We start from the raw sequence: 27966 nt of genomic DNA, 5'->3' as shown, positions 1-27966 counted from the left end.
CCCATCATGCTTTGCACAGCATCAGGGGAAAAATGCTCGGGCAGTTTTCTTCTGTGCAGCTAAAAATGAGGCTTGTATAAGAGAAAAAAAGTTCTGATGCTGTGAAACTGTTAAAGAAACACCAGGCCTTTTCAGTGCTGCTGAGTCGATTTTTAGTCCGGAGGTTCACTTTAAAGAGAAACCGTGACCAAGAATTGACCTTCATCCCAATCAGTAGCTGATACCCTCTTTCCCATGAGAAATCTATTCCTTTTAACAAACGGATCATCAGGGGGCTCTGTATGGCTGATTTTGTGGTGAAACCCCTCCCACATGAAACTCTGAGGACCATGGTACTCCTGGCAGTTTCCTGTCTGTGAACCTTGTTGCATTGTGGGAAATAGCTGTTTACAGCTGTTTCTAACTGCCAAAAAAGCAAGCAGCAGCTACATCACTTCCAGCAGTAAAAATGTCATCATGTGATAAATGTCAGAATGTAAATCAGGGATTTAAAAGATTTTACAATGGGCAAACACTGGCTAAATTATTTATACATAATTATTGTAAAAATGAAGCATTTTTTATTACATTTTTTTCACTGGAGTTCCTCTTTAAGGTCCCCATCCATCTAGATTAGCAATGATGGGTAGATTTGATCAAGAGATAAATCTCTCTCTAATTGAATCTGACTAGAGAGAGATTTGTTGGTTGCCCATACACCACAGGCCGATTCCTAACCCAGAATCGGCCTTGTGACGCTGCATACACCAGCCCCGAAGTTGTCTTCTCTAATGTCCATTGTGCCCCCCTGGTGCCCAATGCAGTATACATTACCTGTCCGTGTCTGCCGCTGGCTCCGGGCTTCAACCTCCACCCATGCACGCGCCCCATGTGGTTGCTGGAGTAACATGGGCGCTTGTGTGACATCACACTTGGGGCGCCTGTATAGAGGACGAAGCCCGGATTCAGTGGCGGACATGGACAGGTAATGTATTCTGCACTGGGCACCAGGAGGGCACATTGGACATTAGGGGGGACAGCATTAGGGGTTTTGTTGCTCGTCTGAATATAGCTCGCCATTACAGCCGGGCACCCGATCAACCACAACAGCTCAACATCTTGCAGCACGTCCAATCCACATGCTTGACCCAAAATTGGTTGCATGGTCGATCAGGCATGCACAGATGGTCAAATGGCTGCCAAGTCGCTAGTTGTATGGCCACCTTTAGGCTACTGTAAATGACACCGTTTTCAGCAATTCTTTTGTCATTTCTCCTCAGTCTTTTATCTTTCAATGAATTGGCCCTTGTAATGAAAACCTCCTCCCTGATGTTTAACCTTAACATCTCTCATTAATGTTAACCCCTTCCTAATGCCTAACCCTAACCTCATCTCTGAAGCTGGTATCACACTGGGAACTGGCGGTAGCAGTGCAATACGATCGGATAATCGCATTGCACCACATCACTAAAAATAGCCTTCGTACATTTCCGCGTCAATACGCGGTAATCCTCTTTCTGGATAAAAGCCAAGCAGGAAGTGAAGCTCTCTAGGGCTCACTTCCTGTGGCGGAAATACAAATTTCATGGAAATGTATTGAAAAAAATATGCTTCTGCGCATGCACTGTCATGAAAACCATTTTAAAAAAGCTGCGTCGCCATAGACTTACATAACTTCTGGTCCGCCGCACGCCGCTACGCAAGTTGGTGAAAACATTGCTTCTTTGCATTGCACCCTTCAGAATAGACTTTCATTGCTGAGCATTACCATGCGGTAACACAGTGCAATAAAAACGCCCCAGTGTGAAAAGGGCCTGAAGGTCAATTTCTTCCTAACACCCAACTCTACCTAACTCTAACGTCACGCTAATTTTAAACCATTTCCCACAAAAATACAAAATTGTCTGTGCCGCATCTAAAGCTACGTACACACATGCGACAACGATCGTTCATTGTGAACGACGAACGAACTTTTAATTGACGAAAGAACGACTAAAGTTAGTTTTTAAAGGTGTGTAACGATCTGATCGTTAGAACGAACGTTACATCACATAAAGCAACTACTGCGCTTGCGCATAAAAATGAAAAGTTCCATGGAGAAATAGTGAAATGCGCATGTCAAGCTTAGTACGAACGACCGTTTCCAACAATGTACTACTTTTGCAAACGATCGTCGTTGGAAAAAATCCGCCAAGATAAATTGTTCGTTTTTAACGATCTAGCCCGTCCGTCGTTAGACTTAATGGTCGTTGGCTCCTTTTTTTTAAACAATCGTCATTTGAAATGATCGGGGAACGATCGTTTCAAACAACTATAGTCGCATGTGTGTAGCCTTCCGAAAACATGCTAGGTTTCTTGCAAGCTGTGAAGTTGTGTTACAACTTTATTGTGTAAAGTTAGTTCAGGAGCTAATCCCCACAGTTCACTACAACCTCCAAAGCAACCAATGCTTCTTATTCCTCTTCCTCCTTAAGTAAAGGCATGGTTTTGTTAAGAATGTTTCAAAACAGCTGGAAATACAGTACATTGTACAATTTTTGAATAGATGTAGCATAAAACCTGCTAAAAAAAAAAAATCTAGTGAAAATATGTTAAAAAAGGAGGCCCACTTGATCAATGTTTGTTTTGTTGATCAAATATTAATTTGGAAAAGCTGTTCAATGGAAGATCTATCAGGCAACCAACGCAAGATTGTCAGTCAGCAACTGGAGAGAATCTGTTAAAACAACTAGAAGCCCGCTATGTAGTTTTAGTTAAAAAATTATAATAATTCCGAGAGCAATAATATATATAGCCACCTGGTTAGTCTGGCATTTATGATCACATAACTTTTTCCACCGTACACATCACTATGTACTGATCTGAGACAAGCTAATGCGATTTGGGCCCTCAGGGAGAGAAGTTGTTTACAAAAGTATATATACAGTGTATATACATTTTTTTTCGTAGAAACATAAATCAGACATGCTACAAGATTGTGTTGTTGTGGATCGAGTGTGCGGCTGTAATGGCGAGCAATATCCTGTGCAGTATACATTACCTGTTCATGCCCGCTGACTTTTACTTACCTGGGGCTCTTCCAGCCCTCCACAGTCCATTAGGTCCCTCGGCATTCTCTGGGTCCCTGCCATTCATGACTCAAACGCCTACTGTGCATGCGCAGTCCCCTCCAGAAGCCATTCTCTTTCACTCTCTCATTGCCTGGAGAGTTTTGTGCATGCGCGGTTGAATCATGCATGCGCAAAATGCTTCTGGTGGCTGGAGCACAACTGGGAAAAGTGTGTGAATGGGACCTCCCATGTTGGGCCCAGAGGACGCCTAGGGACCTGACAGACTATAGGGGGATAGAAGAAGCCCCAGGTAAGTTAATAGTTTTAAATCTAGTTCACGTGTGCCTTTAACTTTTTCATCTTCTCTTTAAAAAAACTTTTCTGCACTTTGCAGTTAAAAAAAGTATCAAAAAAGTAGGTGAAAAGGTACTACCAAAATGATTTAGGAATTTTCTTGCTTGCTGATTGTTTAACCATTTGGGGACCGGCTGCCTAACCCCCCTTAAAGGAGTTTTCAGGCAAAGTTTTGTCAATATAAATGGCCTACCTGCCGCTGTTCACAAGCCCAATCTGAACTGAATCGCATGCTTTTTTTTTTCCCACAGGGTTTCACTGGCTCCGCAGTTTGGGCCATTTGTATTTCCTGCCCCTGAAGTAATGATACCATTGCAATAGCACAACTTCCCTGCTCCTTTACTTGGAACACAGGGGGAAGTTCACTCGCTCGCGCGAGGGGCTGCTCCCTGTCAATTCACGGCGGGGGGCTCTGTGAATAGCCTGCGGGCCGCCGATCGCGGCTCACAGGCTAAATGTAAACACAAGCGGAAATAATCCGCTTTGTTTACATCCGTACAACGCTGCTAACAGTAGCAGCGTTGTACCAGATCAGCGATCCCCGGCCAATCAGTGGCCGGGGATCGCTGTCACATGACAGGCAGGAGCCTGTTAGAGGCTGCACAGGACAGATCCGTTCCTGTGCAGCCTCGGCTCTCCGGGGAAGGGAGGGAGGAGAGGGAGGGGGGGAATTTCGCCGCGGAGGGGGGCTTTGAGGTGCCCCCCCTGCAACACCCAGGCAGGCAGGAGCGATCAGACCCCCCCAGCACATTATCCCCCTAGTGGGGAAAAAAGGGGGGCGATCTGGTCGCTCTGCCTGCACCCTGATCTGTGCTGGGGGCTGTAGAGCCCACCCAGCACAGATCAGCTAAAACAGCGCTGGTCCTTAAGGGGGGGGTAAAGGGTGGGTCCTCAAGTGGTTAAGGACCAGTCGATTTTGCTTGCGGGGGGGGGGGTCAATTTGGTCAGGCAGCCGGATCCCCACTTTTGGTAGCTGGGTATGGTGCCCCCCCTGTATCCAGATGTCCCCCCTGTAGCCAGCAGCATTGAGGGCCCGTTTCCACTTGTGCGGTGGGAATGGGGCGGAAAAAAATGTGCATGCGGATGCAAATTTCGCGTGCAATTGTATGCAAATTTATATGCGAATTCACATACGATTTTGCATGGATGACTATGTATGCAAATTTAACCATGGCAGTGCCTTTGTGCTTTTCCATTGTTTCTATGCCAAATTGAATGCGAATTCATGTGTAAATTCGCATACCAAAACCGCATGCAAATTTCCTATTAAATACATTGTGTGCACAGAAAAACGCTCAGAAATGCTGACAAGTAGAAACAATCCTATCCACTTGTATTGTCTATGCGAATCTGCATGCAGGAAACGCATGCAGATACGCTCAGTTGGAAACGGGCCCTCACTTTCCTCCCAGGCTCCAGCGATGAGCCGCTTTGGACCCCTCCACTCTGGTTGGCATCCCTGCTCGTACTGACACTAAGTCCTGGGTCGCAGCTTGATGACATCATAAAGCCGAGACCTGGTACTTATGTCAGAGCAAGTGGGGATGCCGGCTAGAGCGGAGGGGAGCGCCGATCGCCAGGGGAACGGCAGGAAGGTGAGTGAATCCTCTTCTCCCCACCGCCACATCAGTAAAAGGGATCACTACGATCCGCCGGCGATCGTAGTGATCACGTGACCAGGAGCCATACGCTATGGCTCCTGGTCAGTGAGGGGAGATGTCAGCTGTCATATAACAGCTTAATTTCCCCTCTCGGGTGCACACAATCGTGTCGGGAGCGGAAATGGCTGCTGGCATAAATCCAATGCCGCATCAGCCTAGAGAAGCCACAAGCGTAGGACTTACTTGTGTCGGTCCACAAAAAGTTAAATGGCATCATATTGACAAGGTGTGAAAATATCACCTAAGAGAAAACTTATAATTGCATATTAGCCCATGTCTCTGCTTGTTCCTGGCCACAGTCGGCTGCTGCAGAGACCTATGGAATTATGGCAGACTGCTGAATTTTCCTGCAAACATAGCAGTTGTCCTATTCAATTGTTCCTAAATGCAATATGCAGAATTTTGGGAAAAAATCACATTTAATCAAAAACAAACATTATTATTATTTAGTATTTATATAGCGCCGACATATTACGCAGCACTGTACAATGCATATATATATATTGTCTTGTCGCTAACTGTCCCTCAAAGGAGCTCACAATCTAATCCCTACCATTGCCATATGTCTATATTATGTAGTGTAAGTACTGTAGTCTAGGGCCAATTTTTTAGGGGGAGCCAATTAACTTATCTATATGTTTTTGGAATGTGGGAGGAAACCGGAGTGCCCGGAGGAAACCCACGCAGACACGGAGAGAACATACAAACTCTTTGCAGATAGTGCCCTGGCTGGGATTCAAACCAGGGACCCAGTGCTGCAAGGCGAGAGAGCTAACCACTACGCCACCGTGCTGCCCAAACATCTTCACTACTTGTTACCACCACTGCAGGTTACATGATGACGCCTGCATTATTACCACTTGTGAATGGAAATGCCCACCACATTTAACAGAGGTAGGAAAAAAGCCATGCTACAGCCAGGAAGTGGTGGCCATCACATTTATACTGATTGGAATGATACAGCCAGGGATGAACACCTCCATGGTCAATGCTGGACACGGTGAACATTTTCCTCAGTATTACCACTAAAATGAGGTTTGTTTTTACATAACACCAACAAAACTGGACTTTACTTTTTTTTTAGCAATTGTTTCCACACTTCACACACAACAAAGTACATTACCAGGCTTCTATAGTCTGGAGCTTGGGGCAAATTACTCACACCTATGGATTTGTTGCCTTTTTTTTAATTCTAGCCTATTTTGCAACAGCAAGATGACTGAATTGACATAACTGCAACATATCCAGCTATGTTTAAGTTAATTAGTGTTGGACAGGCATGACAGGGAGCTGGGGAAATCTTCTCATTCATAGAGAAAGCCTGCTGCAGGTACAGATTTACTGGGAAGGATAAACAGAAGTTTGCCTTCTTAAAACAGATGGTATTTGCGATTATTCATGTTGGAGTGAGCTCTGAGGTGTCTCACAGTGCATCACTGCTGAATATGCAAAGTATTTTAGTAAGGAGGCTTTTTGGTCTATTTCAACCCCTTACACACTCCTAGGAGTTCTGGTTCACAATGAGCTTGCTGGGCAATCTGTAACTCTGGGAAGGATAAGAAATGGTTACTGCTGATTGGCGGCAGGTGGGTTTTCCCTTCTTTGTCCAACGCTAATGTTAATGCCTTCCAAAATCTTTAAACAGATATTTGTTAACCATAGTACTTGTCACTGAGAAATAATTTAGTGCTTTATTCCTAGGGCAGTGATTTAACATTAGTTCCTTTCTAATTAGGCATTACCTACTCCACTGGTGAAATCTTTAGTACATTAGATTGATTTAGGGTAGATGGGAGCATCATAGGCTGGATCGCATGAAGTTTAACAGTGTAGTGGATTTGCATGTCAAATTCAGAGAAGGTTGAATTATTTTGCATATAAATCAAATATATCATAAATATTCAAACCCATACATATTCATATGGCCACACTAATTCAATACAAAGCAACTCCTGTGTGGTCGCATAAGTTCATCCAGTGTCAGGCTCCTCATAAATGAACTGCTTTAAAGTAGAATTCCATAAAGAATAGAATAGAAGTATACTTTAGGTTATATCGCTTATTGCAATTCATTGTCAGACGCATCTTTCCTCGGCAATAATCTGCTATGAAAGGTTCTCAAATATGATTTTTCTGACCCTGAAAAGTCAGCATGCCTTTCTCACAGTTTAAATACCTGCAAGAACTTACTTCTTTATCTCTTGCTGTGCTGATAAAGATAAACATATTTTGTCAGGCAGTGCCTATTGTTCTGCAAGGTGACTCAATTATCTTTGGATCTGTAAATTAAGCTATTTGTGTCTCGAATTATCTATCTGACTAACTCACTGACATTAGTATGAATTCTGACTAAAAAGTTAGCCTGAACGATATTCAGAAATTTATGAAGGCAATAAAAAATAAGTGTACATTATAATTGTTCCTATTTAATCCACAGTCTAGTGTCCAATGACACGTAGTCCAAACAGATAACAAGGTCCAAGTCTCATTTGAGACCACACTCATTGGGATCTAAAGCCCAATCTACACGATACGATTCTTTGTGCAATTTGATTACGTTTCTGTTTATGATCCGATTAAATCCGACATGTCCAATCGGAATTCGATTCGATCCAATTCGATTTGCCATTGCAAAATAATAGCAAATCAAATTGAATTGAATCGAATCCTAATCGGACATGTCGGATTTAATCATATCGTAAATAGAATCGTAATCGAATCGCACAAAGAATCGTATCGTGTAGATGGGGCTTAAGACCATTTCTCATGGAAGACCTCTTTTACATAAACACTGCCTGCCCTTCTTGCTAGTTCATCTGGTGTGTCTCCTTTCCTGCCAGGAAACCACGCACAGGGTATAAGATTCCTGCACTGTAAAAGAATCACTAAGCATAGCATAATATTGCTAAGCAAGCACTTCTCGCTTAAGTGAGAACACTCACATAAGCTAACATTGTACATGCGCTTTTAAGGCGATTTTTTAAATTGCCAGCACTTAAAAAAAACAAACCTGCATTCGCCCCTAATGTGAACAAGCCCATACGGGAGGTTGAGGGGAAATAATTGAATTTAAAGTGATTGATAGAATAGTGAAAAGTGTAGTAAACATATGAAGATAGTGGTTCTCAAACATCTCCGGGGCACATCCTCTGTCTTTGTAATTTTTTCAAGGCATCACTGGGGTTTGCCAAAACTCAGCATGGCCACTCTGAGGTGGAATTATAGCATTCTAGTGGCTGTCAGTATGTCCCATGTCTTTGGCTACCTCTATAGTCTGCATCACTATCCCTGAATCTCTCAAAAATGTCCCAACTTCAGCAATGTGACCCCTCCCCCCATTACAGTCTTCCTCTTATTTTATCACTCTTGTCCCATTATGGTGCTGCTTGAATCATAGCTCCTGAGTCCCCCACATTGTACTGCTTTCACTCTAGATGACCCTGTAATTTGTCCTTCACTATATTGCTCCCAAAGTAGTGCTTCCTAAATCATAGTTCCACCCAGGGCCACTTTTAGGCATAGAAAAACCAGGGCAGATACCTAGTGTCATGAAAGAGGGGGCGCTGCAGAGCTTTTCATGGCAGTTTATGGTTTATGTAATTATTACACACACCTGCTAGTTCCATTATAAAAGGATGGTTAGTAATTTTAACACCCAAAGAAGCATTGCTGAAACCTCTTCTATCTATTGGAAACTACAGTGTGTCTTGTACTATTTGTGGGAGACCTGTTTGCTGTTATGTCTCTTTGCAAAATCAATAAGATGATTTGTTAGAAAAAAAAATAAAAAAAATAAACATTGCTGATTAGCCTGAGTAGCTTAACAATGACATGACAAGTGCTATTAATGTGCTAATTAAGCTGTAATTGTTTTAGATTTGGACTGTATTGATTGTTGCAACTCTTCTGGATTTCCAAGACAATATTCTTGTAAAGACTCAGATTGTACATAAAAAGTATAATAGTTTTATAAACTGGCTTCACAACCCAAATACCAATTATAGAAAAGGTTTCTTTAGTGAGTTCAGCGGGTTTGGGCCACTGAGGTATATCTGGCCTGGTAGTAATTTGTGTATTCTTAGCTTATAGACTTACAACAAGAAACTTCATTTTTGGAAATAACCAATCAATTTGTTATTGGTACCAGCAAATCGAATCAAAGTAGGCTCTAATTTTCCTTTTCAAAACATGGGGGGGGGGGGGGGGGGGGGAGAGAAAGGGGTATGGGTGTTTTTATACCAAAATGTGTCTTTCCGGGCCCCCAAAAGAAGCCCTGGTGCCACCTGTTAGTGCTCTTTTCATTACAATGCCATACATTTGTTTTACCTTATTTTACATTTAATACAACTCACCCACATCTAGCCCTATATAGTGTCCTCCTTGCCCCAGTACTGCATTCATTATAGTGGCCTTCCTTGTGCTGCTCCCCTAATGCCCTCTGTTAGTGCTTCCTCTTATCATATTTTATAAATAGTGCGGCATTCCTTATACCATCCTTTAGAGCAGAGTTTTGAATGCAGAACAACGTACTATATTCAACTTTCTGTGCTCCCTGATTGCATGCAGCCCTTTCCAGCTAAACCAGATACCAGATATCAGATATCAGTCACACTATCCCAGTGGCATACATGATAAAAATGCACCTGAAGAAAAGGGCGCAGGGGATTGCCACTAGTAAAATATCGCTAAAGTTAGCAATATTCTACTACTGGATTTTGATAGTAGCAGATCTGTAATATTTACCAATATTTTACAATGGCTAAACCTAACCCTTCCTTTGTGGTGCCTAACCCTAAGACCCCCTGGTGATGCCAAACCCTAAGACCCCCCCCCCCCCCCCCAGTGGTGCCAAACCCCTAAGACTAATTAGCAGCAAGTGGGAGAAATTTCAGTGGGTAGGTTTACAGAAAAACATGGAAAACCAAAATTGGCTTGTGGATAAATAACATTGTGTCATTGCATAGCGAGATACCCACAAGCCTTTCCACCAAAATTGCCCCATCTTGCTTCTAATTTCCCCATTTTGCCTCTAGCACCGAAATTTACCTTCATAGCCACATATTATGGCAAATAAGGTAAAATTTGGCTCCCGGAGGTGCCCGATAAGCGCCAAGAGGGTACAATGGCTGCTGTTTCTAGTAGCCACCACCATTCGCCCAAACTTCCCTTTCATGCTGCAAAATGCAGCTTTAAGTATAGGCACTTATAGCGCTGCCGTCGTTCAATATATTTTCAGTTCTACTTCCCATAAGACCAAAATGTAATGTAATGTAATGTAAAATATACTAGAAGGCTCCTAACAAAGAACACACTGGTTCCACATTTCAATTAAGCCCCTCATAGGGAATATATGAGATTATATGAGACCCTACACTTATAAAAATTGCAAGGCATGCTGGGATAACAAGTCATCTGTAATGCATAGAATTTAATATATCAAAGGAAATTGTAAGATTGACAACTGGGCAGTTGTGCGATAAACCATGTAGTATGTAGTATGTAGTGTCTTTGTCATATCAGACTAATGTGGGTGAGGATGCATATATAACATTTCAAAGCAGTTGAAAACATCTGACCTAAAATTGGTTGAGAGGTTAACACTTCATTGAAGAAACTGCAACAAGTCCAAGGAGATATGAAAGCCAAAGGATAGTTAAATGATGTATGATAAGATGTAACCAGTATGGCAGAGCCTAGGAAGAATATAGCAATAAGTGCTTTCTGTACATTTTATTATATATTTGGCTGGCATTTTTCATGTAGCAGATCAAAACCGTATTATTCTTTGTTTAACAATTCATTTCTGGAGTATATGCTGCAGAAATCCTTTTCTCTGTGAGCTTTTTCCTCAAGGGAAGAGGTAAAGCAATACATGGCAGTGTCCAGGCAGTATTAATGTGGTGTAGAAGGCAGTGAAACTATCCAGAAACTGGGGCTAGAGTGCCTAGTGACCAAGATCCCGAAATTAGTCTGGCGTAGGTTGAGCTGCATGTGTTCTTTCTTTTGGAGACTTGTGGGGTGCTCAGTATTATTTAAAGCTTTATATAGTATTATTTATTTAAAGAAGCATATTATAACTTTTGTTCTTAAGTCTCTGATATATTACAATTTGTCTTCTAGGTGATCACATGGTCTGGAACATATGACCCAGGGAGGGAACGGAGCAAGGTAATACTTTGTTAAATTACAATTATTTAATGGCTTTGAATAAAGTCCTGAAAGGACAGCCTTTCAATTGTAGATTACATTAAAAAAATTTTATTACATCTCCCTAATGAACAAGATAATGGGCTAGATTCACAAAACTTCTCATTAATGACTTATTTATCACCTAAGTGATAAAAATAACCTTTCAACACATTTACAAGCAAAATAATCACTCAAAGTAAGTTGTCCCTGATTAACTTTCAATTAAATTTCAATATTATTTTTCTTACCTTTGCTCTTTGGGAGCTTAAAGGGAACCAGAGATGAATGATTCACACAAAATAAACATATCAGTCGATAGCTTGTAAAGAATGAATGCTCTACCTGATAATTTCGCCACTCTGGCGTGCCTTTTTGAGTGTTTTTTATCCATTATTACTCCCGGAAAAATCCAATGTATGTACCTTAAAAGCAGGGTAGGTGTTCACTGTCATGTTCCCACTGATAAATGTAATAAATACACGAGGGTCCTTCGTCTCTGGTTCTCTTTAAAAATGTAACATAGATAAGGTGAAAACAGAGGAAGGGTAGGAACACACAGGGCAGAATCACATATGCGTAACGCCCAGTGTGTTCCTACCCAAAAACAGGTGAAAAAGCTTTGTGAATCATGCCCAATGTGTGAAACATTTTGGGACTTTTTGCAGTAATGGGAACTGAGCTTACTTGTGACATTGAAATCTGAGAGATTTTTATTTTTGGGGGAAACCAATAGGTGCTGATTGAATCATGCTCCCCTTTCCTTTCTCATAATTAGCAATTATAATGGCATTAGGCATATGGGTCCATCTGAAAATGGCGCAGGGAGAAAAATGACGCACCGTTCTGCCGATAAATGTATCATAAAACGATATTTACAGTTTTATTGTAAATACATGAAAACGGTAAATAGCGTTTTATGATACATTTATTGCAGGTGCGCCATGAAAAAACACACAGGGGCTGCTAGTATAGGCAGCGGGGGTCGGGGCAGAGAGAGGCAGCGGGGGTCTGGGCAGAGAGAGGCAGCGGGGGTCTGGGCAGAGAGAGGCAGCGGGGGTCGGGGCAGAGAGAGGCAGCTGGGGTCGGGCAGAGAGAGGCAGCTGGGGTCGGGCAGAGAGAGGCAGCGGGGGTCTGGGCAGAGAGAGGCAGCTGGGGTCGGGCAGAGAGAGGCAGCTGGGGTCGGGCAGAGAGAGGCAGCGGGGGTCTGGGCAGAGAGAGGCAGCTGGGGTCGGGCAGAGAGAGGCAGCTGGGGGGTAAAGTGCAGCTCTCCTCCATTGTTATGATCGCAGTGATCACATCATGTGACCTCCCGAGCGCCGATTGGGCGCCCTGCTACTTACAGGGCTTACAGTAGGGCTGTTTACAGTGTAAACGGTGGCTGGTAGTAAAATGGTTAAATAATACTTACCTGCACAGACTTAATTCATGCAGGCAGGTGATCTCAAATTTGTGCCAAAGCTTTGGCCATTGGCAAAGCTCTGGCATTCCTGGGGACCGTGTCGGGGGAGCAGCCAATTGCAGCTGACCAGGTAAGTAATTAACCCGGACCCCCCCCCCCCCCAATCCTGCAGCATTAACACAGAGCCTGTCATGACGGGCTCTGTCTTTTATTGTAGAGACACTGTTTAACCTATATATATATATACACTGTACAGCGCTGCGTAATATGTCGGCGCTATATAAATACTAAATAATAATAATAATAATAATAACCTATTTTGGTTCCTGGACGTAAAAACTACGTCCAGGAACCATGTGCGCTCCCGCGGCCGATCGCGCGCGTGCACGCGCGCTCCCGGCCCGTGGTTCGTTAGCCAGGCAATCAGTGAATCGGGCTATGGTGCCCGATCACTGATTCTTCTTCCCCGCTGAAAAAGCGACAGCTTCTCTCGGAAGGTGCGCCTTTTCTGGCTATTACCTCCCCCATGCGTCGCTCTAAGCGTATGTTACGCTTAGAGTGACGTCGTGTAAATAAACTCATGGCCGCCATCTTGTGGCCAAAAAGTAAAACCACAACTAAAAGTAAAAAAAAAAAAATCAACACACATTTACATTATAAACTCATTCCACCCCCCAAAACTACCCAAATAAAATGTTTAACCCTCCTGGCGGTCTAATGATTTTCGCCAGGAGTCAGCGCAGCAAAGTGCTTGCTGCGTTCAGCAAAAAAAAAATTAAGCAAATCGGCCCAGCAGGGCCTGAGAAAACCTCCTGTGCGGCTTACCCCGAACTACGTTCGGGGTTACCGCCAGGAAGGTTAATATAAAAAAAACAAAAACATTGCAATAAAAAAAAACATGTAAATATTTACCTAAGGGTCTAAACTTTTTAAATATCAATGTAAAGATGATATATTTCTATATTTTTTTTATTTTAAACTTGTAAATAGTGATAGATGCAAAACAGAAAAAATGCACCTTTATTTCCAAAAAAAATATTGTCGGCATACATTGTGATAGGGACATAATTTTAACGGTGTAATAACCGGGACATATGGGCAAATACAATACATGAGTTTTAATTATGGAGGCATGTATTATTTTAAAACTATAATGGCTGAAAACTGAGAAATAATGATTTTTTCCGTTTTTTTTCTTATTCTTCCTGTTAAAATGCATTTACAGTAAAGTGGCTCTTAGCAAAATGTACCCCCCAAAGAAAGCCTAATTGGTGGCGGAAAAAACAAGATATAGATCAGTTCATTGTGATAAGTAGTGATAAAGTTATAAACTAATGAATGGGAGGTGAACATTTCTCAAGTGAAAACGACGGAACGCGAATGGGTTAACCACTTCTCCACTAATGGCTTTTTCCCTTTATGTACCAATTTCAGCGCTCCTCCCATTCATTCACCAATAACTTTATCACTACTTATCAAATGATAGCTTTTCAGTCGCTGGCAGGGTGTCCCTCATGCATGACCTAATGAGTACTCATACTCAATCTTGTTACTCACATTTGTTGGCACATACAGTGGAGGAAATAATTATTTGACCCCTCACTGATTTTGTAAGTTTATCCAATGACAAAGAAATGAAAAGTCTCAGAACAGTATCATTTCAATGGTAGGTTTATTTTAACAGTGGCAGATAGCACATCAAAAGGAAAATCAAAAAAAAAATAACCTTAAATAAAAGATAGCAACTGATTTGCATTTCATTGAGTTAAATACGTTTTTGAACCCCTACCAACCAAAAGAGTTCTGGCTCCCACAGAGTGGTTAGACACTTCTACTCAATTAGTCACCCTCATTAAGGACACCTGTCTTAACTAGTCACCTGTATAAAAGACACCTGTCCACAGAATCAATCAATCAAGCAGACTCCAAACTCTCCAACATGGGAAAGACCAAAAAGCTGTCCAAGGATGTCAGAGACAAAATTGTAGACCTGCACAAGGCTCTAATGGGCTACAAAACCATTAGCAAGAAGCTGGGAGAGAAGGTGACAACTGTTGGTGCGATTGTTCGAAAATGGAAGGAGCACAAAATGACCATTAATCGACCTCGCTCTGGGGCTCTACGCAAGATCTCACCTCGTGGGGTGTCAATGGTTCTGAGAAAGGTGAAAAAGCATCCTAGAACTACACGGGAGGAGTTAGTGAATGACCTCAAATTAGCAGGGACCACAGTCACCAAGAAAACCATTGGAAACACATTACACCGCAATGGATTAAAATCCTGCAGGGCTCGCAAGGTCCCCCTGCTCAAGAAGGCACATGTGCAGGCCCGTCTGAAGTTTGCCAATGAACACCTGAATGATTCTGTGAGTGACTGGGAGAAGTTGCTGTGGTCTGATGAGACCAAAATAGAGCTCTTTGGCATTAACTCAACTCGCTGTGTTTGGAGGAAGAAAAATGCTGCCTATGACCCCCAAAACACCGTCCCCACCGTCAAGCATGGGGGTGGAAACATTTTGCTTTGGGGGTGTTTTTCTGCTAAGGGCACAGGACAATTAAATCGCATTAACGGGAAAATGGACGGAGCCATGTATCGTGAAATCCTGAACGACAACCTCCTTCCCTCTGCCAGGAAACTGAAAATGGGTCGTGGATGGGTGTTCCAGCACGACAATGACCCAAAACATACAGCAAAGGCAACAAAGGAGTGGCTCAAGAAGAAGCACATTAAGGTCATGGAGTGGCCTAGTCAGTCTCCGGACCTTAATCCAATAGAAAAGCTATGGAGGGAGCTCCAGCTCAGAGTTGCACAGAGACAACCTCGAAACCTTAGGGATTTAGACATGATCTGCAAAGAGGAGTGGACCAACATTCCTCCTAAAATGTGTGCAAACTTGGTCATCAATTACAAGAAACGTGTGACCTCTGTGCTTGGAAACAAGGGTTTTTCCACTAAGTATTAAGTCTTTTATTGTTAGAGGGTTCAAAAACTTATTTCACTCAATGAAATGCAAATCAGTTGCTATCTTTTATTTAAGGTTATTTTTTCGATTTTCCTTTTGATGTGCTATCTGCCACTGTTAAAATAAACCTACCATTGAAATGATACTGTTCTGAGACTTTTCATTTCTTTGTCATTGGACAAACTTACAAAATCAGTGAGGGGTCAAATAATTATTTCCTCCACTGTATGCAGTGTATAGGTAAACAACCTAATTAAGTGTGACTAGATTAGCTGAAGTGAAGATGCCCATACATCAGACGATGTATGGTCAGATTGGCCAAGAGACAGATTTCTCTATGATTAAATCTGATCGGAGAGAGATCTGCTGCTTGCCCCTATGCAACAGGCTGATCCACAATCAATTTCATGCGGAAATCCATCCAGAATCGGCCATGTGACGCCGCATCCCCCACCCACCAACCCGTCCCGACGCTGTCCCCCCAATATTTAATGTGCCATGCTCAGTGCACTATACATTACCAGCCTGCGTCTGCAGCTGCCACCAGGCTGGGTCCTCCACCCATACATGCACCCCACATGGTTGCTGGAGTAACATGGGCGCATGTGTGGTGTCACCGTTACGACTGCACACCCAGCCAAAATTGGTGACATCGTTGATCGGGCATGCACTTGACGGTGCTGTGTTTCATTCAATTTAATTATAATTATCGAAATGGATGGCCGATTGGCCACCGAGTTGCCTGATATATGGCCACATTAAGATTTCTAGTGATGTCTGAGGGTAGTCCAAGAAAACAATTCAGAAGACTTAATTAACTTCCACTTGTAGGAGGAAAGCAAAAAGGGAATCCAAGAGCCCAATATAGTGTAGTATGTAGTGTAACCAGGTTGTGGAGAAAGGTAGAACGTATGCTGTGGGGAGCAGGGCCTTAGATTTCACAGCGCCCTCAGCGAAACCTGATTTTTGTGCCCCCCCCCTTCATCCTGTGTGGCCCATATGCAATTCACCTTTTCTCCTGAGTTACCTCCTAGGACAGTGGTTTCCAACCTTTTTGTGACACATCATGCCAAATGCTCAGATCTCCATGACACATCACATGCATAATAGAAAAAATACTATTAATAACCACGAATGGATGGAAAGAGCGCATTATCCTGAATACACTTAAAAATGAAGGCTAGAGCCTCTAAGGGATATAAATATTATATTTGTAGATCTCTCCACATAGGTAGCCTGGCGTAGGTGCCTCCAATATAGGTAGCCAGGTGTTGGTTCCCTCAGTAAAGGTAGCCAGCTATAGGTGCCTTCAGTATAGGAAATCAGGTGTAGGTGCCCTCAGTATAGGCAAAGAGCTATAGGCGCCCCCTTGGAAGCCGGCGCCCTGAGCAACCGCTCCAGTCGCTCAGGTCAAAGGCCGGCTATGGTGGGGAGCATTAGAACCTGACCCCACTCAGGTTAAGAAGTTTCTCTCTGTAGATAAGAGGTAACACCCCTCCACTGAGACAAGAGGTAACACCCCTCCACTGAGGGTGGACTTCAGAATGCAGCAAGGATGGAAAAGAGGTGCCAATTACAGGATAAAACCATTAAAACCCACTTAAAAGAGGAGGTATTGGTGGACTTACTTCCCCAGTAAGTAGACACCGAATTGGTTGATTTAATAGTCAACAATTAAAAGAAATTTATACACTCCATAATGCAAAGCATTTTGTCATCAGACAATAACGGGAGCAATAACTAGTACTGGTTAGTGTAGCTGCCAAGAGCCTCTTTGCGCTTGCCAGCTACACTGGGTGCTTGGCAGCTACAGAGGTACTTGGCAGCAGCTCTGACCAGTACTAGTTATTGCTCCCGTTATGGCCTGATGAAGCGGGCTTAATCCTGCGAAACGCATTGCATTGTGGAGTGTATACATTTAATTGTTGACTATTAAATCAACCAACTCAGTGTCTACTTCCTGGGGAGGTAAGTCCACCACTACCTCCTCTTTTAAATGTTTTTTAAAGGTTTTATTCTGTTATTGGTGCCTCTGTTCCATCCTTGCTACATTAATTAACTTCTAGGAGGATTTAACATGATTACATCATCATTTGGGGTTTATTAAAATTGGGTGAGTCTCTGGATTGTGGCTTTATTTACTAGGTCAATTGGAAGCAATGGCAGGCTCTTTGACTGTTGAGCGAGATGGGGATACTGTTAACTGTTGGGATAGATAGTGAGGCACCTGTGAGCACTGGAAGAGAAAAGGACCAGCTGTGAATGCTGGGAGGGTTAGGTTGGTACCAGTTTTTACTGGACGAGATAGGGAGACATCTGTGACATCTGGGAAAGAATATAGGATTTCTGCAAATACTGTGAGACATTCAGAAACTGCTTTAGCAAAACTTTCTTGGAGCCAAAAGGCCTGTTCTGAATTTTTCACATCGCCAAAGCATCTGGAGCTTACAGGGAACCAATTACCATTTTCTTTCCTGCAGTTTCTCCTGGTTTCTAATCGCTATAGGAGCTGCCATGTTTCCCGCTCCCCTTCTAGCTGCCCTTTATTATCCAGGGGCAGATGTGAAGATAGCATGTGTGACTTCTCTAAGTTCTTTGAAACACAGTGTCCTATCGCCCCCGTCCTCCCCCTCCATGAAAGCCTTTGTTGTCTCTCTGCTAATTTGTGCAATACAGTAAATCCAAAGTCAGCTGCACTTCCGTATCCACTTCTCCTTATATTTGGTGGTGGTGGTACTTGGCTGTATCATGTTTTGATTCCACAGATGGGGGAAAGGTTAGGGTTGGGCTGAATTAATTGCTCAGATTTAAAGGGGGAAAAGTATTTTATGTTTGGGAAGGGACAATAGCATTTACATTGGGGGAGATCGCTAAGAAATCAGGACATGGAGTAGGAATTGTGCAATATACAGTGGAGGAAATAATTATTTGACCCCTCACTGATTTTGTAAGTTTGTCCAATGACAAAGAAATGAAAAGTCTCAGAACAGTATCATTTCAATGGTAGGTTTATTTTAACAGTGGCAGATAGCACATCAAAAGGAAAATCGAAAAAATAACCTTAAATAAAAGATAGCAACTGATTTGCATTTCATTGAGTGAAATAAGTTTTTGAACCCTCTAACAATAAAAGACTTAATACTTAGTGGAAAAACCCTTGTTTCCAAGCACAGAGGTCACACGTTTCTTGTAATTGATGACCAAGTTTGCACACATTTTAGGAGGAATGTTGGTCCACTCCTCTTTGCAGATCATGTCTAAATCCCTAAGGTTTCGAGGTTGTCTCTGTGCAACTCTGAGCTGGAGCTCCCTCCATAGCTTTTCTATTGGATTAAGGTCCGGAGACTGACTAGGCCACTCCATGACCTTAATGTGCTTCTTCTTGAGCCACTCCTTTGTTGCCTTTGCTGTATGTTTTGGGTCATTGTCGTGCTGGAACACCCATCCACGACCCATTTTCAGTTTCCTGGCAGAGGGAAGGAGGTTGTCGTTCAGGATTTCACGATACATGGCTCCGTCCATTTTCCCGTTAATGCGATTTAATTGTCCTGTGCCCTTAGCAGAAAAACACCCCCAAAGCAAAATGTTTCCACCCCCATGCTTGACGGTGGGGACGGTGTTTTGGGGGTCATAGGCAGCATTTTTCTTCCTCCAAACACAGCGAGTTGAGTTAATGCCAAAGAGCTCTATTTTGGTCTCATCAGACCACAGCAACTTCTCCCAGTCACTCACAGAATCATTCAGGTGTTCATTGGCAAACTTCAGACGGGCCTGCACATGTGCCTTCTTGAGCAGGGGGACCTTGCGAGCCCTGCAGGATTTTAATCCATTGCGGTGTAATGTGTTTCCAATGGTTTTCTTGGTGACTGTGGTCCCTGCTAATTTGAGGTCATTCACTAACTCCTCCCGTGTAGTTCTAGGATGCTTTTTCACCTTTCTCAGAACCATTGACACCCCACGAGGTGAGATCTTGCGTAGAGCCCTAGAGCGAGGTCGATTAATGGTCATTTTGTGCTCCTTCCATTTTCGAACAATCGCACCAACAGTTGTCACCTTCTCTCCCAGCTTCTTGCTAATGGTTTTGTAGCCCATTAGAGCCTTGTGCAGGTCTACAATTTTGTCTCTGACATCCTTGGACAGCTTTTTGGTCTTTCCCATGTTGGAGAGTTTGGAGTCTGCTTGATTGATTGATTCTGTGGACAGGTGTCTTTTATACAGGTGACTAGTTAAGACAGGTGTCCTTAATGAGGGTGACTAATTGAGTAGAAGTGTCTAACCACTCTGTGGGAGCCAGAACTCTTTTGGTTGGTAGGGGTTCAAAAACGTATTTAACCTTCCTGGCGGTAAGCCCGAACTGAGTTCGGGCTATGCCGCCGGAAGGCACCGCTCAGGCCCCGCTGGGCCGATTTGCATAATTTTTTTTTTGCTGCACGCAGCTAGCACTTTGCTAGCTGCGTGCAGTGCCCGATCGCCGCCGCTACCCGCCGATCCGCCGCAATTCCTCTCGCCGCGGCCGCCCCCCCCCCCAGACCCCGTGCGCTGCCTGGCCAATCAGTGCCAGGCAGCGCTATGGGGCAGATCGGAGTCCCCTCTGACGTCACGACGTCGATGACGTCGGTGACGTCATCCCGCCCGTCGCCATGGCGACGGGGGAAGCCCTCCAGGAGATCCCGTTCTTTGAACGGGATCTCCGGATCTCCGATCGAGGGGCTGGGGGGATGCCGCTGAGCAGCGGCTATCATGTAGCGAGACTTTGTCTCGCTACATGAAAAAAAAAAAAAAAAATTTAAAAAAAAAGATTTGCTGCCCCCTGGCGATTTTTTTGCAAACCGCCAGGAGGGTTAACTCAATGAAATGCAAATCAGTTGCTATCTTTTATTTAAGGTTATTTTTTTTTTGATTTTCCTTTTGATGTGCTATCTGCCACTGTTAAAATAAACCTACCATTGAAATGATACTGTTCTGAGACTTTTCATTTCTTTGTCATTGGATAAACTTACAAAATCAGTGAGGGGTCAAATAATTATTTCCTCCACTGTATGGTTATTGCAATACATGGAAGGCTAACTTTAACAAGCTCAGGGACTCACTCAGACTGATAGACTGGAAGAGTAAGTTACAGGGAAAGGACACTGAAAGTAAATGGCAAACTTTCAAACAAATTCTTAATGGCTTTTGTAGAATATACATACATTATGGAAATAACAATTCTAGATCTAAAAAATCCAGTATGGATAAATAATACTGTTTTAGACATAATGAAGTGTAAAGGAATGCCTTTAGTGCCCTACATCTGCACTAAAGGATTATAGGGAATGTAACAAAAACTGCAAAAGAGTAATCAGACTTGCCAAACTGTAAGCGTAAAAAAAGTGGTTAGTGATATACAGTCAAATCCGCACGGTTTACCAATATATAAACTCTACAAGAAAGAAGGTATAGAATATAGGACTTTTACAAGATCAAGCGGGAAACTTGATTGTGGAGGACCGAGCTAAAGTGGACGTTTTAAATGCTTGCTTTGCTCAGGTGATGCATTTAGCTCATAATAGGGCCCTGGGTTGTTCCCAATCTACCTCATTCAGTATGAATTTCCTAACAGAGGAAGGTGTGCAGGAACAATTAAATAAGATTAAGATAGACAAGTCACCTGGCCCAGATGGCATCCACCCCCGAGTATTAAAGGAGTTGAGTTCAGTTATCGATAAACCACTTTATCTTATTTTCTGTTATTCTCCTTTTAGTAGGTCAGTTTTTTATTACTGGCGTACAGCAAATGTTTTCCCCTTATTCAAGAAGAGAAAAAAATCAGAGTGAGGAAACTATAGACCAGTAAGCTTAACATCAGTTGTGTGTAAATTGTTTGAAGGTATCCTACGGGATGCTATACAAAATTATGTAGCACAGAATAATCTTATTTCAGTTCAACGGCATGGTTTTACTAAAGATAGGTCCTGTCTCACTAACATGCTCAGCTTTTATGAAGTAGTGAATGAAAATGTAGATCTTGGGACTTGGACTTGGACTTTGACACTGTTTCCACACTAGTGTACTTGGACTTTGACACTGTTTCCACACAATAGCCTGGTGCGGAAGCTGAGAATACAGTGACTAGGAGAAAATGTTCGTATGTGGATAGAGAACTGGTTAAGGGATAGAAGACAAAAAGTGGTGGTAATTGGTAAACGGAACATACTGAAAATGGGAAACTATTCTTTTCAATTAATTTATTAATGATTTAGTATACGTAATACAGAGTAATGTAGCCATCTTTGCAGATGATACAAAATAATGTAGAATTATCAACACTAAGACTGATAGAGACATATTACAACATGGCCATATGGGCAGGAACGTGGCAGATGAAATGTAATGTTGATAAATGTAAAGTCATGCACCTTGGACATACCAATGGTAGATCATCATCATAAAATAAATGGCATACAGCTGGAACCATCAGACTTGCTGAAGGACTTGTGAATACTGACTGATAACATGTTAGGTAATCGTATACAATGCCAAGCAGCGGTAGCTAAAGCAAATAAAATTCTGGGAGCATAAAAAGGGAAATAATATCTTGAGGTGCTAGTATACTACTTCCTCTGTATAAATTACTTGTGAGGCCACGTATGGAGTATGGAATACAGTTTTGGGCACCACACTATAGAAAGGACATTGCCCTTCTGGAATGGAGACAGGCAACTAAATTAATTAAACGCAGTGATGAGCAATGGATTAAATCCGGATGAAATATGAATGAGTTTCATTCGGATTTCATCCAGATAATTAACGCTGAGTCAGTGGGTGAGGGGTTAAACTTACCCAGCAGCCTTCTTCTTTCATCCGTCCCACATCGCCTCCCACGCTGCGTTCCAAGCCATGTCACGTGACTACGAACACTTCCTCCTTTAACCTGGAAGGAGGAAGTGTTTGTATTCACGTGACCGCTGCTTGAAACTCATTCGGATTTGATCCGGATTTAATCCGTTGCTCATCCTTGATCAGAGGGATGAAAGATCTCACTTACCAGGAAAGGTTGGACAAACTGGCCTTATTTAGCTTGGAAAAAAGATGACTGAGAGATGTTTTGATTAACATCAGAGGGCAATACAAAAGCTTGGTAGATTAGCTTTTTGTCCCCAGGGTTGTACGACAGACAAGCGAACAAGATTTGCATGTGGAGAAAAATAGTTTTGCCATCTATATAGAAAGGGGTCCTTCATAGTGAGATTGTTTAACCACTTTACCCCCGCCCGTATGGATTTCTCCGTCCCTTTTTCCATCCTTTAACCCCCAGGGACGGAGAAATCCGTACTTTCCGCGTTCCCGACGCTGTCCGTGCTCCCGCTTGTAAACACGCCGCCGCCCGCCGCTAGTAAACACGCCGCCGCCCGCTCGCCCGGAGATCAATGAACGGGAAAATCCATTCCCGTTCGTTGATCTAAGCCCCACAATGAGCCGCTGCTCTCCTATGGGCAGCGCGATCATTGTGAGAAAAAACTCACGTGTCCAGCCTCCTTATACTTCCTCCAAGTTTCCGGAAGGACGCTTGGAGGTCGCATTAAAACAAAAAGTTACTGTGGCCAAATAGTAAACTACACCCTACACATTTTTCACATACAAATAAATGACTTTTACACAAAAAATTAACTCATTACCTCCCACACTCCCCATTTTTTTTTTTTTGTAATTAAAAAAAAAATTTAAAAATTTACAATTAAAAAAAATACATAAATAGTTACCTTAGGGACTGAACTTTTTAAATATTTATGTCAAAAGGGTATAACACTGTTACTTTATAAACTATGGGCTTGTAATTAGGGATGGACGCAAAACTGAAAAAAATGCACCTTTATTTCCAAATAAAATATTGGTGCCAAACATTGTGATAGGGACATAATTTAAATGGTTTTATAACCGGGACAAAAGGGCAAATACATTTCATGGGTTTTAATTACAGTAGCATGCATTATTTAAAAACTATAATGGCCGAAAACTGAAAAATAATTATTTTTTTCCCCACATTTTTCCTATTTTCCCATTAAAACACATTTAGAAAAAAATAATTCTTGGCATAATGTCCCACCTAAAGAAAGCCTAATTGGTGGCGGAAAAAACAAGATATAGTTCATTTCATTGCGATAAGAAATGATAAAGTTATAGACGAATGAATGGAAGGAGCGCTGAAAGGTGAAAATTGCTCTGGTGCTCAGGGGGTAAAACCCCTCAGTGGTGAAGTGGTTAAAATCTGGAACATCTCAGGAAGTAGTTATGTCAAACTCTATAGCTGCATTTAAAGAGAGCTTGGAATCTTTCCTTGCATTGAAGGGCATCCATGGCTTTAATTATTAGGTAAGGGAGAGAGAGCCTCATAGAGGCTAGAAAAACAAAACAAAACAAAAAAAAAACGGCCACAGCGATCGGACACCTCAGGCGGCATGTCCTCTTAGGGACAAAAAAAGGAGGTGAGTCCGATCGTTGGGCTCCACAGCTGGGCTGTGCAGGAGGCTGAAAAGCCTGCACAGCCCAGTACTGCAAAAAACAGCCTGGTCGTTGGAGGGGGGGGGGGGGTGTTAACACTGCGGTTGTCAAGTGGTTAAACACAATTATTGCTAATAGCTGTTTCATGAATTATAGCTCGCTGCACATCATACTGCTTGTTTTGTAAAATTATGCCTTGATTCAGATAGCAATATTTACAATGTTTTTTGATATGTAAAATCAGGATTTTTTCATTGAAAATCAGGATATTTGGATGTGCAGATATTATTTGTGTCTGCATGGGAACATGTGGGATGTGGGTGCATTTTGCAAGGATGTACTTTTCTGAGGTGGCAATTCCTATTGAGATAATTTGTAGTGAGGGCATAAACAGTCTGCTTACATTGCAATGCAAAGGATCACTTAAAAAACAAATAAACTGTGAAATAACATTAGAACTTTTTTCTAGAAGAAAGTCAAGTAACCAGTTATTCTTATGAAAGTGCCCAGCCAGTGAATGCAAAAGCCTATGAAAAAATTCTTATTTGATGATGTATTCAATCTTCTACACTTCTACAACAACTATAACTTGCATAATATCCAGACAATATTAAATATGTCAAATTAAAAATACAGTAGTTGCAAATGCAAAAGTTGTATTTTTAAAAACTAATGGCCAGGTTTTTTTTTTGTTTGTTTGTTTTTTTAATCTCAAAGAAAAGTTTTATTAGACAAATTGACAACAAAAAATATGCCATGAGTACAATTGTATGACAAAGACGATAATTTTGTTACAATTAGTGGCACAACAAGATATCATAGTCTATTTGTTGCCTACCTAATACTGTAAATACAGACCATACCTAGCTTCCTACATTAGAGTGAGAATGTGGAAAGTGGTGAGTATACAAAGAAACTCTCTTAGGGCTAGGGCACACCAGAGCGGTTCTGAAGCGTTTTTTAAAACGCTTGCAGGGGGAAAAACGCTTGGCTATTGAAAGTGAATGGGATGGTGCACACCAGAGCGGCTCGTTTTCCAGAAACGCAAACTCCCGGGCTGCAGCATTTTTTGGATTTCTGAGGCGTTTCTGCCTCAATGTTAAGTATAGGAAAAACACAAAACTCTCTGAAAAACGCCAGATCAGAGCGGTTTTCCAGGCGTTTTTGTTACACAAGCTGTTCAGTAACCGCTTTTACTGTAAACATGCCTAGGAATCGCTCTGAAATCTGCTTCAAAAACCTCTAGTGTTTTGCGGATCTGCTAGAGGTTTTTGGTGTGCACTGGGCCTTAGAGAAGTTCTTCCATAAGCTGCATTCAAATCTAGCAATCTAAGGTATGACATAACCAGGAGAAAGAAACAGAAACCTAATTACCATTGAAATCCAGTTTTTTTTTATCTTATAAGAGTCCTCCTCCCCAGCAACTATACTCCCCCTCCCCCGCATCTGCCCCCAAAAGCCCTCATACCCATCAGTAGTCCCAGTGATGATGTGCTGCAGTGATGGCCTGACGCAGTGTTTTCTGGAAAGGTGGACAATAGTACACATGCCTCTCATCCTCTATTAATACATCAAAGTTAATGCTGTCCACCACATATTGCCATGTAATGTAATAAAGCTATAAGCATAACTATAGGGGAAAAAAGCCCCTGCAGCCACAAGAGAGCCCAAAAACTGTTGTGGGCCCCAGTTGCTTACCCTCCCACTCTTTAATACAGGAGCCACAATTTAAGCACAGGTGTTGTGGCTACACTGGGTGGAGTGGATATGTCGTTTACATTTATCTTGCTCTTAGGTTGAATAAATATCTACTTTCTGTGTCTTGTTACTATATTACGTTGTTCCTGCTACTAAATATTTTTAAGAGTTAAATGCCAGTGTTGGGAATGTTATGCAGCACGCGAACACTTAAGCTGCGTACACATTTGAGTCTAATGTCGGCCGGGAGGGATCGCTGCCCAACATTTTGAGAATGAGACTGTAGAGACACATCATCAGCCTGCAGGCTAGTGTTGCATTCTGTCACTATGGAGGGAGGGGAGTGGCCTATGTGCAGTGCACGACAGAGGGGATGGAGCGTGGGACAGCACAATTGAATCATGCTGCTTTCAGGAGATATGATCCAGCATTTTGTATCTCTCACCGACGTATCAGGGCTGCTGTACACACATTACATTATCATCCAGGGAGGTCTTTAGTGGCTGCTTTGGCCAAGTTCAATCTAAGGATCTTTAGTCCTTGAAGATTTTGTTTTGGAAGCAGAAACATTTCCTGTCTGTCCTGCTGATCCTCTGCCTCTAATACTTTTAGCCATTGGCTACTGCAATTTGATAAAGGGCTAGGCCCGAAACAGCGTCTGTCACTGTAATGCCACTTATTTGATGCAATAAAAGAGCTTGTATACTACTTCTTCCAAGTGGTGCCAGTTTCTTTGAAGAATTTTGGAGCCATTAACAAGCATGCAGCTCAGGTGTTTTTGGCTGAAATCTGAGTGGATTAGCCAAATGCTTGTTTCAGGTGTGTGACCCACATACTACTGCAGCCAGAGATCAGCAGGGCTGCCAGGCAAATGGCATTGTATAAAGAGAAATAAATAAAGCAGCCACCATATCTCTCTCACTTCAGAATCAGAATCAGAATCATTTTTATTTACTTCAGGTGTACTTTAACGTTCGCATGTTTTTGTAACTCACAAATCTATTTAATTTATAATCTAGTTTTAGAACATTTATTAAAAGGAAATTTATTTGCAGAGATATCGGCGATTCCAAAGGGTTCACAAACTTTAAACACCACTTTATGTTCCATATTTCACATTTTTATAAATGACCATTCTGTCTACTGTTTAGGCCCAGAAACTGGGGCCCTCTGCAATAATAAACTAAAGCTCAAATGAATGAACCTCCCCTATCCTGAATTGCTTCTATCAACGCTTCTGGCCGAAGTTACACGCAACTTGGAATTGGGTCAATCAGATGCGGTTGGTGCCAATCTGAATTGGCCCAATTGCAAGCTGCATGCAGTTAGCAACAATTCTGTATTTGTATTACCTTGGAAAATTGACTTCTCTTTGATCATTTTTGCTAGGCACAACTGCAACTTTAAAATGTGATAATGAAACACACAAGATGATGATATAGACATACATAATGCAGACATTTTAATCGCTCCATTGATTTGATGGATATTTGACAATAAACATGCATGTGATTTCAGAGGTTTATTCTCTTTTATTTTCCATGCCACAGATTTTATTTTGAATCTCAGTGGCTGTAAATCCAGCCTGCCTTCTAACTTGGTAAATCTTTCTTAGCTAAGAGGAGTCTTTTCAACAAAGGTGACAGATTGTGCAGTGACAGTTCAAATGATGGCTTGTGCTGAATGATTGGTTTCCCTCCCATTTAGAGATCATGATCTAAGTAATAAATGCCTTTCTCTCTCTTATCTGTGTTCCTTGGCCTTGCTCGCTCTGCCTATACACAAGTCCCAACGTAGCGTCAGGTAATGGTGGAGAAGCAATTATTATTATTGTGCAGTTATATACCACTGACATACTCCACAGCATAGTCATGTTGCTAACTGTTCCTCAGAGGAGCTCACAATCTATTACCTAACATAGTTATCAGGGCTGTTTTTATAGACAGGCATTCCAGGCCTGTTTCTGGAATCCTGGTACCTAAGAAAGTGTTGTGCTGCGGCACACTCCCATGCTGAGCCCCGTCCCCCACAATGCAGTCCCTTTAAGCCACTTGAGTGGAGCTCAGCACACAGCTGGCATTAATCTGTGCTTCCTGTCTCCTTCTGATGGGCACTCCCTAACTGCCAAAACAATCATGCAACAGGAAGATAGTGACTATCAGAAGGAGGGGACTCCAGACCTTGCACTGCTCG

At 42.3% G+C, this 27966-nt stretch overlaps 1 protein-coding gene across 7 annotated transcripts in view; it reads left to right on the top strand.

Annotated features, from left to right (window-relative positions):
• Positions 1-27966, top strand: part of LOC137546880 (cyclic AMP receptor-like protein A) — an 836868-nt gene that overhangs the window by 718225 nt on the left and 90677 nt on the right. For all 7 annotated transcript variants that reach the window (XM_068269866.1, XM_068269867.1, XM_068269868.1 and 4 more), the window contains one exon: positions 11165-11212. In XM_068269866.1, the coding sequence (XP_068125967.1) occupies positions 11165-11212 (48 nt within the window). The remainder of the gene's footprint in view (positions 1-11164; positions 11213-27966) is intronic.

This window comes from Hyperolius riggenbachi, chromosome 2, assembly GCF_040937935.1.
Source record: "Hyperolius riggenbachi isolate aHypRig1 chromosome 2, aHypRig1.pri, whole genome shotgun sequence".
Lineage (NCBI taxonomy): Eukaryota > Metazoa > Chordata > Amphibia > Anura > Hyperoliidae > Hyperolius > Hyperolius riggenbachi.
The sequence above is the reverse complement of the archived record's forward strand: the minus strand, read 5'-3'. Positions and strand labels throughout refer to the sequence as shown.